Source organism: Caloenas nicobarica, chromosome 4 (genome assembly GCF_036013445.1).
Source record: "Caloenas nicobarica isolate bCalNic1 chromosome 4, bCalNic1.hap1, whole genome shotgun sequence".
Taxonomy (NCBI): domain Eukaryota; kingdom Metazoa; phylum Chordata; class Aves; order Columbiformes; family Columbidae; genus Caloenas; species Caloenas nicobarica.
Genome location: NC_088248.1, coordinates 35,000,818 through 35,025,274, shown reverse-complemented (window position 1 = coordinate 35,025,274; position 24,457 = coordinate 35,000,818). Strand labels below are relative to the sequence as shown.

General features: G+C 40.5%; 1 protein-coding gene across 3 annotated transcripts in view; it reads right to left on the bottom strand.

Moving 5' to 3' along the window:
• GRIA2 (glutamate ionotropic receptor AMPA type subunit 2) overlaps positions 1–15,254 on the bottom strand; it is an 89,011-nt gene extending 73,757 nt beyond the window's left edge. For all 3 annotated transcript variants that reach the window (XM_065634377.1, XM_065634379.1, XM_065634380.1), the window contains exons 1-2: positions 15,167–15,254; positions 14,637–14,777 (exon numbers count right to left, since the gene is read on the bottom strand). In XM_065634377.1, coding sequence (XP_065490449.1) covers positions 14,637–14,777; positions 15,167–15,254 — 229 coding nt within the window. The remainder of the gene's footprint in view (positions 1–14,636; positions 14,778–15,166) is intronic.
• Positions 15,255–24,457: the final 9,203 nt, after the last annotated feature.

Genomic DNA, 24,457 nt, shown 5'->3' with positions numbered 1-24,457 from the left:
TGATTACTCATGAAAACTTTGTACCACATCCACCTATTCCTTTAAAACACATATTCTTTTATATGCAATTAAAAAAATTACTTTAAAAATATTTTCAAATTTCATTGTTTGTCTTATTCTTACACTTTAAAAAATAACTTCTGTTTTGGAGGACTCCAAACATACAACATTAAGAATTATAATAAGTCTCCTCAATCCCTTCACATTTATTATATTTTTTAACCTAACACGTCCCTACTTTATGATCCAACCACTCACAACCTTTGCCTCCTAGAAGCAAGGCTAAGGTCATGCTGGGCAGGGGAAGAGCTCTCTTCTCCAACGTTACAATCCAGTTTTCAGCCTTCCAGTTACAAACCAACAGACATTAAGTTTCTGCTAAATAAGCATAATTTTCCAAGTTTCAGAACATGAAATTAGAAATTAAAGACAATACAAACCACTACATCATGAGCTTCACTTGTCATTGAAAAAAAAAAAATCCTTCCTGTACACATTTTCTAGAGTATGCACAAAGGGTAAACAAATAACCATTCTGTGCTCTATGTGTTGCCTTAATCTAAAAAATGGTAGATTATCATCACAAGATGGTACACATGCATCTTTTCTGAAGGGAGACATTTTGGTTTGTTTCACTTGTTGTCAAAGAGCTTGTGAAAAGAATTTAAAATATTGAACTAAATACCATCAAGGGGTTACATTTTTAGGGAATCAGTAACTGGTACCTGCTACTTTATCAGAAAACTCAACCACAATGCTGATGATTTAATTGAAATTATTCCTTTTTAAAATGTAATCACAATTTACAATGAATTACAACTAGATGTGATTAAAATTAACCATTTCTCAAAAAAGAAACTTCCATGACATTCATTATGAGGGGAGATGTATAGCTAAGGATCCAAAGATAATGAAGCTGAGAAGGAATCATTTTAAAGACAAAGAGAGGTGAATATGTAGACCTTCAATCTAGCCTGTTCTGTTCAACAAGATTTCTCTTGATTAAGTCATGTTTTCAAATAATCTCCAGAAGAATATTTGCACTGAAAAACAACCGGTGATTCAAAGGAAATTCCATCCTGAGAATTGCCAGAATTCCTAGATTTTTTTTAACTAAATCTAGTTTATTTAGGCCAGTCAGTTGGTATGTTCCAAGTTAATCATTAAGAGTTGTTAGTATTGCCACCTAAGCAAGTGGCTTGATTTTTATAAGGACTTTGCGTTCTGCTCAACTGTGACTACCTGTGAACAACAGCCCCGGGAGCCCTGTTGAGTACCTCTGGTCTGGGTGAGAGATCTTGCTGACATTTGGGGAGGTAACAGAGCACTGATCGTCCCTTCAAAAACACTCTTCTGGGTGGGAAGAAAATCCAGACACACAAAAAAGAAAGAACGGCAGTGTGCACTGGTACCCAATCAGTATCATGACAGTATTAGAATTACAGCCTCCACCTGTCATCCGTCGTAGTAATTTAGTAACGGAAAACTCACCATTTAATTCAGCCATATGTGAACTCTCTGTAATGTTTATTCTTAATTTAAAACTCAAAATGTTTTCCATCTATTTTGTTTTTCATAATTACATGGGTGAGCTAAAATGGGACGAACAGTAGTCAAATGTATGGGGAAGGCTGGCACAAATCCTGTGAATCACAGCCCTCCTGAGTTTTTTGCAGTTCCAGGTAACTGTTGTCAGCACGCTAAGTACCCTGGACCTTTCAGGATTCAGCCCTATAGCAGCTGTCAGAGTGAGTTACATCAACTGAATAGAGATTTTGAAGCAAAATCTAGTAAACTTATTCCTGAGGGCTGCATAAGATTTGGTGACCACTGTTATTTCATTGCCTGTAAAAAGGTACAGACACCAGAACAAGGCTGTTCTGTTCATTTTTCTCTTGATGCACTCGTTTGCTATACAATAGCATATCACTGCAGTTATTCATGCTATTATTCTGACTTCCAGGTTTAAATTTTTCACTTTTCATGCCATGTATGAATAATTCAGATCTTTACAAGACTGTTTTATTTGTTTCTAAGCTTGTTTTTTCCCTGAAATTGTGTTTCCTGTTTCTACACAAGAAATGAAAACCCAGCATAGTATACAGCACATATTATGCGCCTGTAAAGGGTGATAGGAACATATTTTCCTTATGCACTTTACCCTAAATAGAACTTCCATTCTTTGTGCTCAGTAATTCAGAAAAAAAAGGGTGGACAAAAAAACCTGAGTGCTTTATTGCCATCTCCTACTTTCCCCTTCACAGAAATGGAGCATGATATGAATTAAACATCCACTGTATTAAGATTATATAGAAATAAACAAGCTAATCTTATTTTATCTGATGACTAGAAGGAAAATATAATTCCTAAAAATAATTCCTCTTCTCCTTTTCCAACCAGCTCCTTCAGCAAATGCTTTGGATGAAATAGATTGTCTGACAATCATGAAAATCACATACAAGGCTGAGCATCCTTCATAGAAAACATCCTGTCAACAGCATCCTAATCTTTAAATCTAATGCCTATTAGCTTAAGTGTCCATGAACATAGCTGCCATAACAGCTAAACAAGAAGAAATCTCTATCCACACAGCCAGAACTAAACATACACAGAACTCTACAGATTAAACTCCCTACCCTGAATTTAATCTAGAAACAATGAAGCAACTAGATCCATGCGAAGAGCAAGTACCATGTTGCTCATGGACAGTGCAACTTAAAATAAAAACAGTGTTAACTTCTACCACCTAAAATATACAGTATAGAATACAAAGTGTAACTCCAGGGTAAAAACAAACTCATTCAAAAAACACACTGCAATCCCTCCTAAGGGAGGCCAAAAGACATATTTCCTATTACAATATTAGATTCAAAAATACAGGTCTACTAGTACAAGATAAGGTGAAGAACTTCAATCTAATGCGAAACCTTGAGGGTAGTACCTCCTGGAGAAAAGGAGACCTGATCATGTAACCGCTTCTCTTTTCACATGTAAAAAAATCTCCTTCTCGCCCTGTCCTCAGAACAGTGTTCCATCAAGATAAGGCAAAAAGTCAGCTTTTTTCTACCATTCTCTGAGCAAACAGATTCTCTCACTTCTTTCTACTCCTTTGGGCTACTCCAACCAAAAGGTGGAAGACCTGCACAGCATCCAGAGCACCATACTAGAGCATTTAAACCCACTATAGTTGAAAAAGTAGCTTCTGGCCATTAATCCCACTTTGTTTGCCTCAGAGCTGTGGTCAGTTACTCAAGAAGGGAGGACAGGTTTAGTTTTACCGTTTCAGTCAGAAGCTTCTAAATAGTAGCTTTCTGCCATTTAGACTGACTTAGTGTCTTTCCCATTAGGTGCTGACTTGCTAATGTCATTGCTATACATCTAACTCTCACCACTGTGGGTAACACAGATGCCTTCAGCCTTGTTCCATTCCTGGACTCCTGTAAGTTCCCAGTTTGTACACATGGCAGTCCTATGCACCACAGTTCCCAAATCATAGAATAGTCTGGGTTGGAAGGACCTTCAAAGGTCATCTAGTCCAACCCCCCTGCAATGAGCAGGGACATCTGCAACTAGATCAGGTTGCTCAGAGCCCCACCCAGCCTGGCCTTGAGTGCTCCAGGGATGAGGCATCTACTACCTCTCTGGGAAACCTGCTCCAGTGTTTCACCGCACTCATTGTAAAAAATTTCTTCCTTATGTCCAACCTAACTCTACCCTCTTTTACTTTAAAACCATTTAAATCCATTCCTCCTTGTCCTGTCCCAACAGGTTGGCAGAGGTGAAAGCAGGAAAAGGAAGGAAGCCTACAGAAGAAAACCAGAATTCGTCTTAATGGAAAGAAAAAACAAAAAATCAAAACCAAACATAGTTAAATGGCACAAATTTCTTGCCACAGAACCACCAATGTGTCAAAATTAAATAATTAGCACAATTACTTTCACAGTGTTTTTAATAACCCAGTAGTAGCTACACTTGTTTTGGTGAACTTTTTAAAGTGCTATGAGAAAAGAAAAAAAAAAAAAAAAAAAAAAGAAAAGAAACTTCCAGTTAGATCTATGTCGCTGAAATATTATATCACCCATATGAAGAGAGGAAACACACCAAGTGAACTTTTTTTCTAATATGTCTGGATTTTAAGGCAGTTGATATTTAGCTTGGAAAGTTTAAAGGCTGCAACATATACACTTCAAGATGTCATGTAACAATAAAATACTGCAAAAACTGAACACTTCAAATTCCTGGAGTGCAAGATAAAGCCAGAAACACAGGCACGGGAAATTGCAATTCTGCATACCAGAAAATGGAAAGTAATGCTAGAAGTCTCAACATTGACTGAATCACTGTATTGATGGGTCCAAAATGAAGCCAGAAACAGCTCCACACAGAAAGGAAAATAAAAATCCCAAAGTGAAGTGAAGCAATTTTTGCATTTCCAGAAGGACAAAACTAACAGGAAAAGCAGATGCGTAGTAACACTGGAGGCTCTTCATCATGTTGGAACAGGCATATAGCATCCTTGAAAGCATGTATTTATCTGGAATAACTAAGTCATGACTTAATAGGATCCATGCTTTGCACTACGAACACCAACTAACTTAACAGCCTACAAAAGTGTCAGAGTTCCTCAAAATTGTTTGGATGTTTACAGACATGCTGTTCTCTCATGAAATTTAGGAAATTATTCAGGTTACCAAATACATGTACCAAATGCCATTTCAGACACTGGAGTATCTGAGGAATTCCCATAGGCTGCCAGATGTGCTACAGGACCTAAAGGACACTCACATTTTCTGGAGCTGCACCTTGAGGTCACACAGGATAGCGCAAGTATCACAAACTGGGTCTTCAGGTATATTAATAGCAAGTGAATTTGAAGCGCCCCCACAAGTGGAGACATTGAATAACGTCTTTTTATCATATCAAAATAGAAGACAGAAGCTCAAAGAAACATTAAGTGCTGCGTTTGCTAAAAGTGCAGTATCTGCAGCTCACGGACACTTGCTTCTCTAGCAGAAGTACACTACTGAGTTCTATGAAGTCAAGCCAAAAAGCCTTTTCGTATGTGAAAAAAAGAGTTAAGAAAAACTGAAAATTTCAACTTTATGTAAAGGTTTGATCAAAGAATAATATCTGTGATCAGATGCAAACAAAGGAAAGGAGCAAGCATTATGTTTGTTCTCTTCACCTACATAAGCGCAGACCAAATATTTCCTTTTTTAGCTTAGCTAACAGTCCCATTTACATTTTTATACTAATTTGAAAAGGTCTAATAATTTTTCTAAGGTTTCCACACTGAATCTAACAAAGCACTTAAGAGGCGGTGCAATACTTAAAGAAAAACAGGTTCATGTAGGAGCATGCACCGTAAAGTCTGGAAAAAATATTCTGTAGGTTCAACAGATGCTCAAACATTTTAGCACTTTTTAGGAATTGTTTAATCCTTGTCTCTTTCCATATACAAAACATAAGATCAGTCTTCCACACTCATACAGAAAAAAGAAGTAATACAAATTTTGGATCTGTTTTGGTTCCTACCACCATGAGCGGAACCTTGATCATATATTTGACTGAGCAAAAATAGTCTGGCCTTATTACTCTGGACTCCTAGACTACAGGATCAGGTTGCTGAATACATGAACTAATCCGATTAGTCGGTAAAAGGACTGAATCACTTTTCAGTCATGACTTTTGAGAATTTCAGTATGATCCACTATCACCAAATGAAAGCACCTTAAAATGGGGCAGATGTAAGGCTGTGAGTGAAATTAAAACCATACTTATACTGCAATTTATAATGTACAGTGACTCACAGTCTCATCTATTTCCTGATCCCTCAAATCCATTTAGTCTTTAAATATAATGAAACTATATTATTATGTTTCCAGCTGTTCAATTAAAATGGCTTCAAAAGTTTAAAGCTGTGTATAAATCTGGCCAATTAATATTTGTTAATTGAGCAATTATTTAAATTGATATAACTGAATTTTCCTCATGTTGTCATTTTTTCCCTCTACGCTTTATCATAAAAACAACGAAGGGCAAGAAATTGTCTTCCCGCTCCCAAAACCTAGAAGTTACTTTTTCCCCTTCCTGCATCAGGACAAACATTAAGATTACAGAGATTTTTTTTCACCAAAAATTAACTGAGGCAGAAAAAATGTAGAAGAGTGACAGACAAAGTGACTTCAACACAAAAATGGACCAGCACTAAGGGCATTCAACTGGGAAGTAGAAAAACAAAGGGTTAAATTCAGGTCCTCTGCCTGACATGAACAAGATATGAATGAATGATTCTCCAAACCACTCATTGTAATGTCTGTGTGGATCAATTCTGCTTCTGCTATAAGTAACATTGCTGTAGCTTATGTCAGTATGAGCTTGGTATGCACTAGCCATGCAAATTTTTTACTCTGCTTTTCAAACATTATACCTGGAACAAACTCCCTGATACCAGCACATCTGCACACAGCACAATCATGCAGGAAAGCTTCGCTGCTCGCAGGATTCCACATATGTACCAAAAACTCCCTCTGAGACTGTACTATTAAAGCATTATGGAGTTTGCTACATTCATATGAGGGAAAAACAAAGGAAAAAATAATCAGCATTTTGGCTTGGAAGACATTTTGTCAAAAATAGCTGATAACTAGAACCAGAGAGGAACATTTTGAGCAAGCTAACAGTCAACATCCTCAATTTCAAAGATTTATGAGATTATTGAACAAATTACTCCGACTTTCTTTAGAGCTATCCAGTCTATTTCATTAGCATACATTTGCAGACATTCTGAGACAATTTACACACATACAAGGGAATGCAACATATTCAAATATTTTAGATCTACATTACATGGGATGGTAAACCACAATAGCCTTTTCATTTTATGGATATAGACCAGAGTCCTACAACTACCAAATACATTCATAAAAGACAGAAAAACAAAGAAAATAAAACAAATCCTTTCTCCAGGCTGCAAAGCAGTTGTAAAACCATTCTGTTGAGCTCTCCAGCCCTGTTGCCGATGTGACCTCTGAAAGCAGCCTTCTCCGTATAGATGATGAGAAAATCTCCACATTACCTAACAGATTGCTGTTTAAATTATGCATCATACCGAGTGCTTAGAAAGAAACTGTTATTTGTAATTTGCAGTGTGTGTGAAAGAAAATCAGTTCATGCCATTTGCAATAAGCAGAGGCATCTTTTCCACCCCAAGTCATGTTTTAAACTTTTAAACACATTTAATACTGAGAATAAATTGCAGTGGTATGACAGCCAGAACCACAGCAGCCTGAAGAACTGCAGCATCAAATCAATGCAAAATTAACTACCTGACATTAAACTGAAGAGGTGGGATAGCATAGCATGCACATGTTCATATATTTATTTTGAACATTTCATATGATTAGTCATTGTCCCATACTGAGCATTGAAACTGTTCTACTAGTTGTGTGAGTGTGCATTTATGAGTCAGGGTCAATATGAACATTTTGCAGAATTCTGTCCTACTCTTGTTCATTGGAAGAACCATTTGGAAAAAAATATGTCCATTTTAAAACATGAATGGCAAGGTACTATTTCTTTTCAGCAGTGAAATGCATGCACGTTTACCTTCTGCAGTTTAATAATGAAGATACTATTTTCATGTGCAATAAAACCCAGTAAGTCATTCATGGACTAGCTGAAGTGATTGGTAATTCAGTTACAGACTCAGCACCCCAAGCATACAAAGCAATCACACACTGATTTAAGTTAATGAATACAGACCTGAATATCCTTCCTCTGATGAAATAAAATAGTAGATTAGAGTTGAAATATGACATTTCTTGTGGTTGATTCTGCCACCTTTAGTTGAACTGCATGTAACATTTCAACCCTCAAAAAAATCCTATTAATTTCTCTGAGTCAGGTTTGGGAGCAGGTGCTGGGCAATAGTAGTAGCTGCAGCTGAACCACACCTCGCTGCACAATGACAATGAATACCTTTTTCATCATAATTTTTTTTTACACTCTCACAAAGCAACTAGCGATAGGTAAATGCATTAAGCATCTGTACATTATATCAGATTCAGGATGGAAATGTTAACTCTATATATTAATTTCCCAAATGGGCACTTAAGGAGGAGAAAGGTAGTCTCCCCATGAACTGCCTGATTTGAGAACCTTTCTTAAAACACTGAAAAAGAAAAAAAAAATCAAAGATCTGTTACGGAATAATTGTTAAACAAGGGGGCACAGCAGCTTTGCACTAGAAAACAAAAATTTTCTATGGCTGGCCTAGATACAGATAGATAAAGAGAAGTAAACAGTATTGTAACGGCACACAAATAAATACAATAGCAGTATTTTAAGCACAGTTATTGATTTAGAAGTTGCAATATGAATTAGTTCAACACGTGCTTATTTAAAACCTGGTTTAACTTCTTACTGATGATCTGTTTTACTAGTGTGCATTCACTATGTTTGTCTGATGCTTTTATCCACTCCTTATTGTTCATCCATAAAGAATTCATTATTGGAAGGACTTATTCATTTAAATCGAAATCCTTTTTCAGTTTTAACAAAGTTACATCTAATATGCACTTATAGTCAATGCAGATTTTTTTTAATGAACTTATTAAAGGAAAACATTAAGGTTTCAAGACAAAATGATAATGATACTCCACAAACCTACCTATTCTGAATAAAAACATGCAGGCTTTTGCCCTATACTTTGCAGAAATGTAGATGGCAAAAGGAATTAATTCCTTGTCCACAGTCTTCTAAAAGCAGATACCACTGTATTCATGTTCTGATAAATGCAATGATCAGTTACAAAATAACGGAAGAATCTTGTTCATTTCAGAAATGAAAGTTCCAGTTAATTGTCATATGAGAAGCCCATTCACATATACATATGGAGATAGTTTGATCTATGCAACTAAATTTTTTACCTATTCAGGTATCTTTTCAGTGTTATTTTCAGGCTGACCTGACATTCCTTGGCTTCAGTTGCAGTGACGTTGGTTCCAGAATACGGGCATGAACCTTCCATATAAAAAATGAGTAATTCATGCACTCAATTCACAGAGGTGAAAATGCTGACTTAAAGTGATAAATTATCTTACTAGCAAGAGCTCCGAGATAATCTCCTTCAGAAAATGGATTGTCGAGTTTAATAAATGCCTTGGTTTTCTATTTATGTGACATTCAAAATAAACTATTGTTCACTATATTAGTACGTATGTATGTACATTTCTATATGTATGTATGTATATTTCTATATGTGTGTGTATACACACATACATATATACAAATGTTTATGTTTACTGTGGGTAATTTCCTCCTTTCAGTTTCATAAAAAGTAGTCCTGCCAGCCCATATTAGAGAATGATTAATTTAAAATTATATTTTCCGTAAGCAATATTTTTTTTACAATTTAATCATATCCTCACATAAAATGCCTGATAAACTAATCATGTTGATTCTCTTAATTTTCTACATAATAGTAACAGAATATTCTTTACCTGTTTAATGCATTTTCAAACTCGTAACATGTTCCCAGCTATTATATACTTCCCTAGTAATTATCAACTGTTCAAAAAGAATTCTATCTGATTAACATGCCTTAATTCTCAAAAATATTTTAATAATGAGAAGTTTGATTTAAAAAAAAATAAAGAAATCAGCAGTAACAGTATCACTTAATGCTGTAGCCCTTGTTTTAGGGTGTGTAACACACGCTGGGGAGTACAGTAAGTCTTATGTACGTGAGGAGTTAAGTACATCCTCAGCTATATGCAGCCAATAGTCCTATCAAAGTCAGTGTAAATTAAAGCTTTCATTAGTATAAATACAAAAAAGTTACTACATTTTCATATATTAAATATAAATAAAAGTATATATAAATATATTAATATATTGAAGAGATTCACTGACAAATTGATTAAGAGCTTGACTAGTATTTAAGGCTTGATTGATCTGCTACTCACAAACTGCTATTAAATATAACTCACTTTAAGGTTTATAAGAGTAAAATATATATTCGTTCTATATTCAAAACTGCATAGTAAATTCTTATTTCTGATATATGGACAAAATTAATACAATAATCACATAATAAAAATCTGAAAATTCAAGTAGCAAAGCCAAACTGTCATATTTGTGCCTGCCCACATTCTGGATCACAGCTGTGTGAAAATGCTCTGCGAGTCAGGAGCAAACATGCACAGCAGGGACAGCACTGTCACACAATAAATACCCCAGATTTCTTTACAAGTAACTCTCAGGGTAGAAGAATGTTTAAAGTTTGCTATAGAGCTTGATTTTGAAGGGAGAAATGTTTTGAAAGCAGCAAAAGCACAGGCGTTCCTGTTGTAGGCTACATCCCAGCTTTGCTGTATCGTTTTACCACAGAAACCCATCTGATCGTGTCCATTTTAATTACAAGGGGGTACAGAACCTATTTCACATCTCCTCACTGAGCCTGAGAAAATGTTTTCTAATGAAAAGGAAATGAGAAGGACCAGGAATACAAATGAATTAAAACATAAGCATTTAATAAATTCCTCCTTTCCTTTAAAATCAGTTCTAATAATGTATTGTGAAATATATTTGGGCTTTGTCCATAGTAATTTTAATTCCAATAAACACATCTAAATTTCTTCCATCTTTACCACTACATGATACGTTTTTTTGCTAAATTCTTTAATCATTTTGCCAGCAGTATGCTGAATGCTATTTAGGAATGCAATCTGCAGCATTATATTCCAAAATGGCTGGGAAAACCTTTGCCATGACTCCCAAGTTGCAACACGCTAGATATTCATAGGTTTTCAAAGCTGCTGGTTGAAGATATAATGAAAGGATCTAAGGTTTATGCATGAATCAGCATCCCCTTGTCATAATGTCATGGTGCAGTGATCCCTGCAGAGCTGCAAGACTTGATTTAAAACAGAAAAGCTCAACACTGGCTCTTGAGCCAGCAGGATTAAACATCCAAGATTATGCATATATTACATTTGGGCTGAAACCACTATATGAAAAACTCGCTACAGTTTTGGAGGTTTTATAGGACTCCATAGGAAAACTCTCTTTAGGTGACTCTAATATCCTTTCAGTGCAAAAATATGTGAGTACATCATACGACCATCCCTCTTTGAGCTGGTGGATTTAAGAGGAAAGGACTTCATCTTCACCAGTTTCCTCTTTTCTTGTTTTGACAGAATTAACTTTTTTTTTTTAATCAGATGTTACCAGTGGTCAGCACTTTTCCAATTAGACTAGACTTAATTACACTGTCCTGAAGGACAATAAAGTCCATTTTTTTATACCTTCCAGTTCCACCCTACAAATTACCACCAGTGCTGTACCTCTGCCCCAGCTGTTAAAAGCCAAAGAGGTTCTGTCAGACTGAACTGCTTTGTTAACATTTGTCTTTACCACCCAGCCTGTAATCCTCTGAATCACCAAAAACTCTCAAAGAGGGCTACACCTAGTCCATTCCTCTTGAAGGATGTAACAGTAATCACGGCAGTGACCACTTCTCTTAGTTGTGCCATCAGTCTGAAAAAATACTGCACCATCTCTCAATCAAAACCATTAAGCCTCCTAGTGACACTGACTTGTGAGGTTTCATCCTGATGACCTGTCAACACAGCTTTGCACAAGACTTCCAACAGTCCAACAACCTAAAGTGACTATTTCTTATGGATTTATTATGTGAGTTAAGGCTATCTACTCCCAGAGTCTTCATTCCTCCTCTGTTACCCGTATCTTCTGGTCACCTTTAAATGATTGGGTAGTCTTACACCATTTCAAACATCCTTCAGTGGTGCATGGCCACTACCTCATCCTTTCTGGAAGTTTAGGAACCTAATTTAAAAGTAGCACCAGCAACACAACTCGTTCATCTAAAGACTGTTTGCTCTATCAATGAACTCTGAGCAGGTGTGGACCATAAGTTTTAAGATTCCTTTAAATAGTTTTACAGTAGGTTTTTTGTTTGTTTGCTTTTAAAGTGCATGAACGGTATGTCCCAGTTGCCCTGTGGTTACTGAGCCGTTGGAGGGTGGCAGGGCTGCACACCACCTCTCCCGCACCATCCTCTGGGGTTTCTGAGACCTGGATGGTTTGGGGTTTTTAAATTGAAGGTTGAAATATTTTGGTTGTCGATTTTAGAAAATGTGTTATTCTTGGGGCAGAAAAAGCTCATTACCTCTATTACGGTATAAGACTGACACTACATTTCTGTGAAGGAAAATCACCTTGCTGGAGTGAAATACCTGACTAAATACTGAAACATTTTCAGTTTCACACTAGCCTGCATTTCTGTGACCTTCTTTTATACTTGCACTGTTTAGCTGTTGAAAGTGATGGTTTTGGACACAGGTTCTTTGCACACTGTTCTGAAAACAAACAAACAAACAACCTTGCAGATTTTGCAGATTTTTCAATATTTCAAATGAGAACAAGCATAAAGGGGACAAAAAAAGGCTTCTTATATAGCAAGCATTTGTCTTCAGAACTCCTTGTTCTCCAATAAAACCTTTCTTGAAAGGTAACCAAGGAAACACTATACATATTTTTAGCCTATACTTCACTAGTCAATTAAATCCGATTGACAAGATAACTTGACTAAACCATCAATGGTGACTGAGGTGACAAAAAGCAAGTACATGTTCATGTCTTAATTGGGTGCTCTTCCAACTGCTTGAAAAGTGAAGCCTTGGACAAGGTTCACACAAAGGGAAACCCGAAACATGGATAGCATCTCCCATTTGCTGGAAGTCTCAAAGTCTGTCACTGCGGTCTACAGCTTACATATGTCATCTGAATACTGTGAGAGTTCTCCAAGGAAGATGGCTAAGGTCAAGAACAAGGCAGAGCATGCACGCACACACTGATTAAACACTTTATGGGGTCGGACAAAAAATATGTATCCCTCACTTTCTTAAAGACCAGGTGGCTGTATTTGTCTTTAATACTAGTTAAAAAAAAAAAAAAAAAAGAAAAATCTATTGTTTTACACAAATTATTTTCAGGATTTCATTGACTTCACAAAATTGAGAAACACAGAAAGACCCATCATATTTTCATAGAATGCCACCTAGACCACTACACAACCCCTTACTTCACCAGCAGTCCCAATAAGATATACTGCAAACACTAACCACATGCAGTTCTGGTTGCTGCAAACCTTCATTACCTAACAAAGCAAGAACTCCCCAAGCATCTTGCAAAGATTAGCGAAATAGCTTTACTGTGGCTGACTACATGCTCTGATCTTTCTTATATATGCTATACTCGCCTATCCTTATGCATGCCACAGAAAGCTCCTTGGATTGAGCTCTTGCACCACCTATCCCAATGCCTGTGCTGAGACACCCCTCTTCAGCACCACCTCACCTACCACAGGGAAGAAAAATGAAAAAAAAAGAAGTAAAAAAAAAAAGGTCCCCAATGGAGGGAAATTGCTCTTGCTGACAGGTAACCTCTAAATTCAGTGTGCCTTATGGCTTGTCCCCAGAAGGGACGGGGAAACGCCTCGGGAGAGCGCGGCGCTGGGCGACCGATGAGCCGTAGGTCAGTGGGAGCGGCCTGGACGGCACAAGAACGGGCTCCCTCCTGCCTGCTGGCCACGCCGCTGCGGGGCCCCCGGCTTCGCTTGAAACGGGCACATCGGGTCGGGCAGAGGGGTAAGGCGGGCACCCTTACCGCCCCGGGAACGCCCGCCTCACGCCCGCAGCGCTCACCGCCCACACGGGGAGCGCCCGCCGCCCCTCGTTGCAGCTGCCCGCCCCACCGCGCAACACCCATCGCCCAGCCCGTCCTCCCCCGCCAGCCACGCCGCGCCGCGGGGTCAAACTGCACCCTGACTCGGCCAAACGCCGGGCAGCTACCGGGGGGCAGCCGCCGAGCGGCAGGGAGAAGCGAACATCACCGCGGGACCCCGCCGAGGGCTCCTCTCTTCGCGCTAGGACGACCAGGCTGCACCACCCCGCCTTCCCCATCGCCTCTCCGAGCAACGCGAAGGCTCCGCTCCCCGCGGCACGCGTGCGGCCGGGCCCTGCCTCGCCGGGGGCGGTGTCAGGGCAGAGCCGCCGGCCGCCCATGCAGCCCAACGCCGGCTCGCCGCGAAAGCCGCGGGGGTGGCGGGCTGCGGGCGAGGCTGAGCGGGAGGCGAGAGGGAGGCGAACGGGCAGGCCCCGGTGCCCCTCTCAACGGCGGGGGGCTCCCGGAGCGCCGCGCACGGTAAAATGGCTGATCGCCCCCGCAGCTGCCCGCTCCGCGCCCCCTCGACTGCTGTCGAGAGGGGACCCCGGCCCTGCCCACGCCGGTTAACGAGAAGGCTCCGCAGCCACGGCAGAGCCCCCGGCCAGCCCTCGGGCCGTGGGGGAGCGCTGCGGGCGGTCCCGAGGCCGCGCATCTTTATGTAACGCGTGGGGAGAACCGCCGTGCGGTGGCGGCAGGAACCATTTTAAACCTCCACGAGGGCTTGCGAAGCGCACGGAGGCTCCACGCCGCGGGTCCCCGGGACCGGGCCGGGGTACCCCCGCACCAGCACCCCCGCACACACACACGGCCACCCCCGCCGCTCCGTGCGCAGGCGCCTCGCCCCCCCCGCCACAGCGCAGCGGCTGCCGGTGCCCGTTACTCACAGGCGTTGGTGACGGCGAAGCTGTTGGCCACCTCCAGGTTGTCGATGTGGGGAGTCAGCCTGAACTCCGAAGTGGAAAACTGAACCATCCCCACCCGGAACGCGCTGTACTCCTGATCGGCGCCCCTCGGGAACAGCCCCCCTGCAGGGAAACACACACACACACACACATCAGGCGGGCGGGGGCACGGGCAGAGCAGCGCCGGGGCCGCGTCCCTTCCCGCCGCCGCCGGGGCTGGGGTGGGCGGGGGTGCCGGTTGGCTCTGCCGGCTCGGGTAGCGCTGCCGGAGCGAGCCTGGCTGCGGATCTGTCCCGAGCCCGGCCGCCGCGGCGGAGCCTGCGGGCTCGGGGGAAGGCGAGGGGCCGGGGGAGGCGGCGGCCACGGCGGCTGGAGGGGACCTCACAGCGGGTGCCGCGGTGGGGCTGGGCTCGCGGCGACATGACGGCGATGCCCGAGTGGCGGCGGCGGGGACGAGGGAGCGGGGGATCCGTCGGGAGGAGAGCGACGTCCCCCGGCATGCGGGCACCTACCGATCTGTATGCTGTTAGACTTGACCCCCCAGATCAGTCCCCACAACACAGGAGCCAGGAAGACAGAAATATGCATAATCTTTTGCATTTCCAAGAAAAGTAGAGCATCCACAAAGCCACGGAAACAGCCCTTTCTTCTTCCTCGTCCTCCTCCTCCTCCGGGGAGCGCGCTCGTCAGCAAATTAGATCCTCTGCGCGCCGGGCGAGCGGCCGGCGGGCGCAAGCCAACCACGGGAGGAAAGAAACGAAAACAGCCCCTCGGCGGGCGGCAGGAGCCGGAGAAGCCGTTTCCCGCACGCTACCGCTGAGAGCTGCTGCCGCCGCTCCGGTCCTCGTCCCGGCTCCGGAAATACCGGGGGACGGGGGGGGTGGCCGCGTGCCGGTGGCGGCGACGCCGCTGTGCTCCCGCTGTGCTCCCGCTGTGCTCCCGCTGCCGGAGCGCGCCCGCCGCCCGGCCCTGCCCTCACACGCGCTCGCCCGCGCTCCCTCGCACTCAACGGGCGGGCGGCGCACCCGGCGAGGCGGCGGCGCGCCTGCGCGAGCAGCGAGGCCGGCGGGAGCGCGCCCTTCCCGCCCCCCTCGCAGCCCCGCCCCGCCCCTCCGCGCGCGGCCGCGCTGAGCGCCGCCGCCGGCCGTTCAGCACCGCGGACAGAGGCGCTGCGGGGACTCGGGGGGCGGAGGGGAGAAGCAGCGGGGGCGGCGGCGGGACGGGCCGGTGCCCGCGGCAGCTCCCCCAGGCCTGAGCCCCGTGTCCCGTCGCGACCGCACTGCCTCGGGGAGGTGTTTTGTCCCCCAGCCTGGTCCCCCGAAGGAGCGTGTCTGAGGTCGGGCCCCTCAGCCCGGACGCCTCCCCGCGGCCCGGCGCGCTGGGCTGCGCGCACCGCCGCGGCATGCGGAGCGCCTGGCGTTTGGACCGCTTTAGATGAATAAAAATCAGAAACGTCAATCAATCACTCGTCAGTCTCTCTCTGTGACAGCGGGAGATGTTTTCTTGGATGGAAAGCAGAAATAATAATTTTTTTAAAAGCCTTTTTTTTAAAAGTTTTTTTTGGGTTTTTTCGTTTTTTGTTTTTTTTTTAATTTCACTAGTCTTCATTAGGATGGCATTTGGATGTAGCCACCTTTCAGACATACCTGAAAAGCATATTTTTATCTGCCGTAACCAAAACAGAAGAATTAATATACAGGAAAGTTTAAACCTACTCAGATATTTCATTTGCAGGGATAATGGGATTTTTTTTTCTTCAAGATGGATTCCAGCTATATTATTTCCTGCAAGCTAAATTTAACATTTTTCGGTTTGGCACAAAGTCTGTTGCTATGCACCACACACACACATGGGCACACATCTTACAGAAGAAGCAGCAGTGTAGCAATACTGTGACAATGAATTTGCTATTAAATGATCATTCGCCGGTATATTTTTTTTAATTTTTTTGTTGTTGTTAATAAAGATGAGGGATATCCATGTAGAAAAGGATACTGATCTTGCACCGCGTTTCCTTCTTTTTTTATTATTTTCATTACCAAATTGTCTCAATTCTCCTTTCCAGAGACAAGGAAAACTCTCGAATCTTCTGATAATCACAATGTAAGTTCATATCTTGAAGGAAGTAGGCAGTTTGAGGCCCATTGCCCATCACTAATTCATGACGAGTTTAGTTTCATTTGAGTCATTTCACCAGGAAATTCCGTACAAGCTTCTGCCTATACTAGTGTCATCATGTCTCTCTCACCACAAAATGAGCCTGACGAAGAGAGTGAGCTTTAACATCGTGAGGTAAGAGACCCTATCACATTATTTGGGTGCAATGGCAGAGTGACTACAGCCCTTCCTTGCTCTTTCCCCTAGCTTGGTCCCCCCATTAGTCAGGTTTTGTGCTCCCTCACTGCTGAATTCTGCGAAAGGAGTAAACAGTGTCACTGTGACAATCGATACATTAAGATATCAGAGGAAAGCTTGCACCCAGGTAGTCCTCACTGCACCCTGGACAAGGAGATGTACAGGCACTTACTTTTAATGAAAAAATTAGTGTAATATTGCCAGTCTTTAACAGGAGCAAAGGTAAATCATAAACATACACTTTTTTTTCACCCAGCTCTGAAGAGTCCCCTTATGTATATCAAATGAGGTTAAAATGCAGCAAAGATCTCAGTTTGAAGATTGTATTTTAATATTTTATAATAAAACAAAAAGTCCTGATTGCCAATAGACATTACAGATGCATAATGAACTAAAATATAAAAAGGATTGAGATGATGCAAAATATAAAAATGCAATCTAAAAGAATCCCACTTTTTGAACTAATTGTCTTCACAGTTACGGAAAGGATTTACATCTTAAAGACCTTTAAGCTGTTTTGGTTGGTTGATTTGTTTTGTGGTATATTTTGTGTCACAGAGAGGAGTGCTATTCCACATGCACATCAAGACCTTTATCAGATACAGTAAGAATTAATGCACGGTGATGTATGTTTTATCTGGTTAGACAGTAAAATGCTATTTTGTTGTTTACACTAAACCACAGGTAAATGCTATACTAAGTTTGGATCCCACTGTAGTGGGCACTACACAACGAGCACCTTTATCTGAGTCAAACAGTTTATAGATTAAGGTCCTGAACCCACTGTGATGACAGTGTCCATGCTACAGCTTTCAAGTTAAAGACCTACAGAACACAGCATAGCAGGTAGGTAAAATAAAAGTGACCTGAGTAAGAAGTTAATTGCCAATTACAACTGGGGGTTTTGACAGACTGTGGTGAGTTAAAAACAACTGCCATGGTAGTCACAACCGATATCATCCCAACGGTTGATTTTCTAATGCATATTTTTCCATTACACGATTGTATGTACATGTATCCATCACGTACAATGTGTTTGCATGTATGTACATGTAATATTCCAGATTTGTAACATCATGTCAGAACATGTAGAAAAAATGTCAGATTAGGTGGCCATAATCTACTTTTGGAGCGCCAGAGAAAAATAAAATATTTCAACTGAGGTGAGTAAGCTCAAAAGCACAGCATGGGCTAGTGAATCAGCAACAAAACAGTTTAATCAGAACTTAATCATGGAAAAATGCTGGTAATAAAAGAAGGCCTTCTTCAACTCTCTATTTTTTATAACTGTCCTATGTTAATCAAAAAGATGTAAGCAGGCAAAAATGCGCTAGTTTGACTGAAATCGAGTTAGTTTTCCATGCAGTTAGAATCTTTTCTTCTTAGTAACTAGCACAGTCTTTTGTTTTGGATGTAGTATAAGAATAATGAGAAAATGCTGCTTCTTCCCTGGGATAGAGTTAATGTTTTTTTTTCACTAGCTAGCTATTAGATGTTTTTGAGTCGAACTCGCTCATAATCTTGGCTGTGTTCAGGGAAACCAAGGACTTCTTCAGCCATCCAGCTGCAGGTGCAAATAGGTAGGACAGGGGCACAGACAGGACAGCACCTAGATTGACATCCAGGCTGATCAATGAAATGTTCCCTCCCGTTAGCATTATGCTTGGTACAAAGCTGGAGCCGGCTTTTCTGGCTAGTTTGGTTAGTTCCATTTGGAAGTTCCATTCCGTCAGGAGTTCAGTGTTACTTCAGCCTTTTGCCATTCTGCCATTTTGCAGTGGGCCTTTGGGCCTTTCTGCATTTTTGCCCTTTTTGCTCTCTCTTGTTGGGACTGGCTGTTCAGGACCAGGGTGCTCTCTCTGGGGCTGGCTGTTCGGTTCGACTGGAGTTTCATGAAGGATTGCACTGACTATCATTTACTTTATTTTATATATTATGTTATGCTATCTTATCTTTTATCTTTTATCTTTTATCTCTTACCTCTTATCTCTTATCTTATCTTATCTTATCTTATCTATCTTATTATCTATCTTATGTTATACTATATTATGTTATGGTTTATTTTATTTTATTTTAATTATATTTTTAATTAGTAATATGTTGTTGTTATTTTGTTGTCTTATTAAACTGTTTTTATCTCAACCCACAAGTTTCTCCCTTCTCTTTCGGTTCTTTTCCCTATCCCACTCGAGGGGGTGGAGGGAGTGAGCAAGTGGCTATCATGGTCTTAGTTGCTAGCTGGGGTTAAACCATGACAAAAGGAGAAAAAATAAATTTATAGGTGATAGTAATTTATGACCATGTACTAAGAATAGACATACTCATTAACATTCTGCATAAAAAAATCAGACTGCATTACTGGAAATCACATTCAATATTTTTTCCACAAGAAAATGAAAAGAGTCTAGCAAGAGGTAAGTAAGGATTGTAATCTTAAAAACAGAAGATTATATTCTTATATGCATTCTTCTAAATCCATGATAAAAGCTCATATAAAAATGCATTAGTTCAGAATCTGAACAAAGCATAAACCAGAGGATTGCTAATAATAAGCATCAATCACTTGTTGAAAGGAACATAGAGGTGCAGTTATAATGAAAACAATGACAGATGACATAAGGCCAGATATCAAATAATAAGATGCCAAACCCCTAAAAAAAGCAAAGTGCTTAATCCTGATTCCACAGAAATTTGAGAGAGATTTGCTATTTATTGCAAGGCATGCAGGATTCAATCATGGCTATATTCGATTTAATAGGTTCTAAAGGATGATATTCTGAACATGAGGTAGAAGCTGGTGAAGAAGCTAAAATGTGCTAATATATGTGGCAATCAGAAAAAAAAATGAGCTTATCAGGAATACATTTCCTCAGTAATTCATCCTGGCAAAATTCTAGTTGAGAGAGTGGCTGCAATTCAACCAAATGTTCATATGTTTCAGCATGTGAACAGGAGATACGGAAAGAAAATTGGAAATGACTAAAGAACTGAAAGTTTTTGCCTTTCACTCAGAAACATTTAGAGATCACTCCAAATACTTTTCAAAAAGATAATTCAGGAATGACTTGATCACATGGACTACATGCTTTGGGAAAGTAACTTTGATAATATAAAGCATTTGAGGAGATGAACGCAGAAAAAACCAAACCAAACCAACCCAAACCAACCAACCAACCAAAAAAACCTAGCCAAACAAACACATAACAGTATTTGAATGATGATATTAATTATATTACCATATTCAGATTAGAAATAAAGTTTATATTTTGTTTTAGTGTTTCAGTAATGTGTCGTTGACCATGACAATCACATGCTGAGCATTGCAGTGAATTCCCCAGCCCTGGAAAATGCTTAGTAAAAATCAGGTTATTTTTCAAAAATCCGTGTTGGAAAAGTTGAATTCTGAGATGATCCTCGACAAGAGCTCAGACTAAATGGTGATAGTTGTCCCTTCTGGCCTTATATGCCATTAGTATTTGAATTTTATAGTTGGAAATATTGTGATTCTTTTTTCATTAGAAAAAAATCTTAAAATATGCAGATTTTGTAGGATGCAAAAATGCTGTATCTACGTATGAATCCTTTGATTCTATGGCCAGTGAAGAAATTCTTCTCTTCAAAAAAGATTGTGGTCTTTGGATTTTTCAAATCTGCAGAAATTTAGCAAATACCAGCAAATGGAAATAAAGAGGAAATATAAATGAAAGTTTCGAGTTCCAAATCTTTCTTAAATTGTTTAGTTCCATATGTTCATTCTAGATCTCAAGAGTCTTTTTAAAAATAAAAAGTACATCCTGATCTCCCATGCTCGTTCTGCTTCCTCTTCTGATTAGCAACCACATACTGTTCCCATTAACAGCATATATACCGGGGGATGACACACACTAAGGAATAGCTTATGCTTCTGTTACATGATTGTGATGGTGAAAAAAGCAACATCACTACTCTGTGGTATAACTAATGTAAAATAATTAGTGATAATTGTGCAACTTTAGGTTCCCTTTGCTGTAAAGTAGCTGTGACAGTGCAGTTTGTTGCTAGCCTAGCCAACCATTGTGAGAAATTTTTAGTGAATTGGGATTTACTATATTTACCTGAGCTGCTTACATTCTTGTTATTTGCAAGAAATGTTATGTTTATTTTGGTGATAAAATCTCTTATGAATATACTGAACTAACCACGTGCATGGAAAATCTGCTATAGATTACTTCAGTTTTTTCTACTGAGATCATAGCAAATTACATTATTAAGGCTCCGGAAAAAGATAAAAGCAATACTTTCAGATTAGATTATGCATGCTAAATTTGTGATTCTTGTCAGTCAATATCTTTCCTTTTCTTCCAACGGTATAATAACTTTCTCTGCTTTGTCTCAATCCCAAGGAATACATTTCTTATTTCTGTCCAAATTTTTTTCCTGCCTGCCTGCCTACTTTTCTTCTTCCTTGATGTCTCCTTCCTTGCCTAATTTCCATGTGGTTTCCCAAAGCATTGCCATCAGAATATTTTTTTTCTCTCCTGTTATTTTGATTTTAGCATCCCCATTCCCTCTGCAGAGCCCAGCTAATTTCAATGTGCTGGATTTTCTCTTTAGACTGTAACAGCCTTGATCTTCTCTCTTTTCGTCTGCCACCTCTCCCATCTGCTGCACGAGCACTGCCAGCCTTGACTCCAGCGTTGCTTTTTATTCTCATCCTGTTCTTATTCCTTTTCCCATGCCGACGTCTATGTTTGAAATATGAACCCTACACCTATTTTTCAGGTCAGATCTTAGTCGCTGATATTCCTCTTTAGCCTTGCATCTTTTCCGTCACCTGTGAGAAATGTATCGCTCGTTATTCATAACAAAAAGTCCTTCAGAGATGATGAAGACATCGGATTTCACACACTGTTGGACTGTACTCTGTTGAGGTGTGGTACTTGTCAAATCGTCTCTCCACCTCAGTTCCCTGCGTTCATAAACAACATGCTAAAATGTTAAAAGGCAAATACAAGCTGACAAGAATGTCTGCTCTCTATTGACATATCTGTGGTACACTTTTGATGTTACTCATTCTCTGACTTCTACTCACTTGCTATTTGGGCCTTTCTTCTGTACAACAGAAGGAATTTCCCCAAAACTAGGTGTTTTCTCCCTCAGCAATTGCAGCACTATGCAGTGATCTCACATCTTCAGAATCCCAAGCAATGACAGTGAGGAGCAGCTCCAGTTTGACAAATTACAGACAGATTGAAAAACAAGGATGAAACGTGCTGTTGGTAATAACGCCTTTGTATATGCTTGCTCAAACATTCCTTATGGCTGCATTTAACATTATGAATACTGTAGAAAGTTGTTTCTGTCATTGTAGTGAGTGTGCTGAGGCAGTACTTTGGACAAAGACTCTGGATAAACACCAGCCTGTGGCAAATGGACTGTGTAATGATGATTTTTGAGATGGAGAAGGCATGTTCTTAATGTTTCATTCATAAAAACTACCCATAAAATATATGCCTACTCTGCCTACCTTAGAAACCTCGAGAAATCAGCTGATCTTTTCTGGATTTGAACCTGTTGCAAATCTGGCATTTTGACCAGGTCAGAGAATGTCAGAGACTTGGCTGCTTTTTATATCCTGACAAGGTAAAATTAGTGCATGAGCGCTGAACTCTTATAGAGAATGGAAGTCCTGACAGGCAGTATTGCACTGCTAGTCAATACTCTAATTTGGTTTATGACCTCACACAGCATCCAGGATAGCATTCAAATAAACTCTGCAGAGATGCTTTCAACCACAGCGGAACTAACGAATCCTTAACTTCTACACTAAACTGCTTAATCCAAGTAAGACAGCTTCTCATAATATTTTGCAGCGAGGGAGTGACTCTCTCCTGCTTAACCTCTTGTCTGAAACAACATCTGTACGATCTCATTCACATCCTTTGCGCAAGGCTTCGCGGCCAAGAGCTCTTTGAACAAGCAGGAAAGCTGCAATGACAATGCCGGCATTAACCCTGCTCTTGGCCTGGAGACCCAACTGGTCAGGAGCCAACCCAGGGGACGGGGAAAGGGCCATGTGTCACCTCAATCCCTTGGGGCTGGAAAGGGCCATGTGTCACCTCTGTCCCTTGGGGCTGGGACGCCCAGTTCCAGGCTGCTCAGCAGAGCACAGGCAATTTGGCTAGCTGTCAACCTGGTGAGATATACGATGGTAACAGACTGCTTTGCTGCCCTCTCCATAGTAAAGCAGGATAAAATCTACTGCAGTCACCAAAGGAGTAAATGAAACCTCCATTTTTCTTCTTCTGTAGGGCCGTTTCCCTTTTGAACACTGCAGAAGTATCAGAAGGTACACGGGCATCAGTTTACATTTATACCAACACCACTGGTGACAGTCGTAACCACTTTACACTGAACTGGCAGCGCAATATGTCCCTAGGTAACTGAGATATAGGTCATACATTTATTTATACACAAATTGTATGAAGTTGCTTTTTTTTTTAATTTTGAAAAGAAAACAAAACCAAAATGAAACCCAACCCTTCTTTTCAAAAGAGACATGTTCATGTTATGGATTTAGTTTAAAAATGGTTATGGTATTACAGTGCATTTTATTTAGATCACTTTTATAGTTTTAAAATTTGGTCAGGCCTTCTGTAACTGGGAAAATAAAGAGAAATTTAAGCAATAGTGAGTGAGAGATTAAACACCGATCAGTCAAACATTTTATGTTGTGTTCTTCATAAAAATAATAGAAAAATGATGTAAATATTAAAAAACCACTTGAGCAAATGTTAAAATAATGTATTTTATGACATAAATAAGTAAGAGACATATTGTGCTGTTGCAGAAATTATGCCATGGAGCTCAAGCACTTGGCAACATTAAAAACAAATTAAGTTGGAGTAATAGATAGAATTGCACGAGACAAGATAATAATTCCTTTCTTTGGGAGATATCTAAAAGATATACAGTTTTTGTTTTGTTTTGTTCGAATACCCATTGCAGGCATTTTACACTGTTCTTTGAAAAATCCCATCAAAAATAGGCTATAAGATTAAAAGGACTGTTGTGATTTGAAACATCACCTCTCTTATCCTTATCATTATGATCTTTCAGCAACAGAAATATCTTTTGGTTTCACCCTTCACTTGTTTGGCATCAATAATTTTTATTTTGAGAAAATCATCTTGTCAAGAAACAGCTTACGCAAGTTATCATGGAAATATACAGAGTTGTGCTCAACTGAAGTTTATTTTTAGTTCAGAAAAACCACTTCAGTGGTTCAGTCCTAGAACTAGTTCACAGCACAGATAAGAGATATTTTTACTTTCACCTCTGCATAGGCCTATCTTGCCAAAGATTTACTGTGATAAAGTGTGGTGTTGATGACAAGCTTTCACAGAAAGAAAAAGAACAAACCAGAATTGTAAGAAAAAAGAAACAATTCTTATGAGGCACTTGATTAC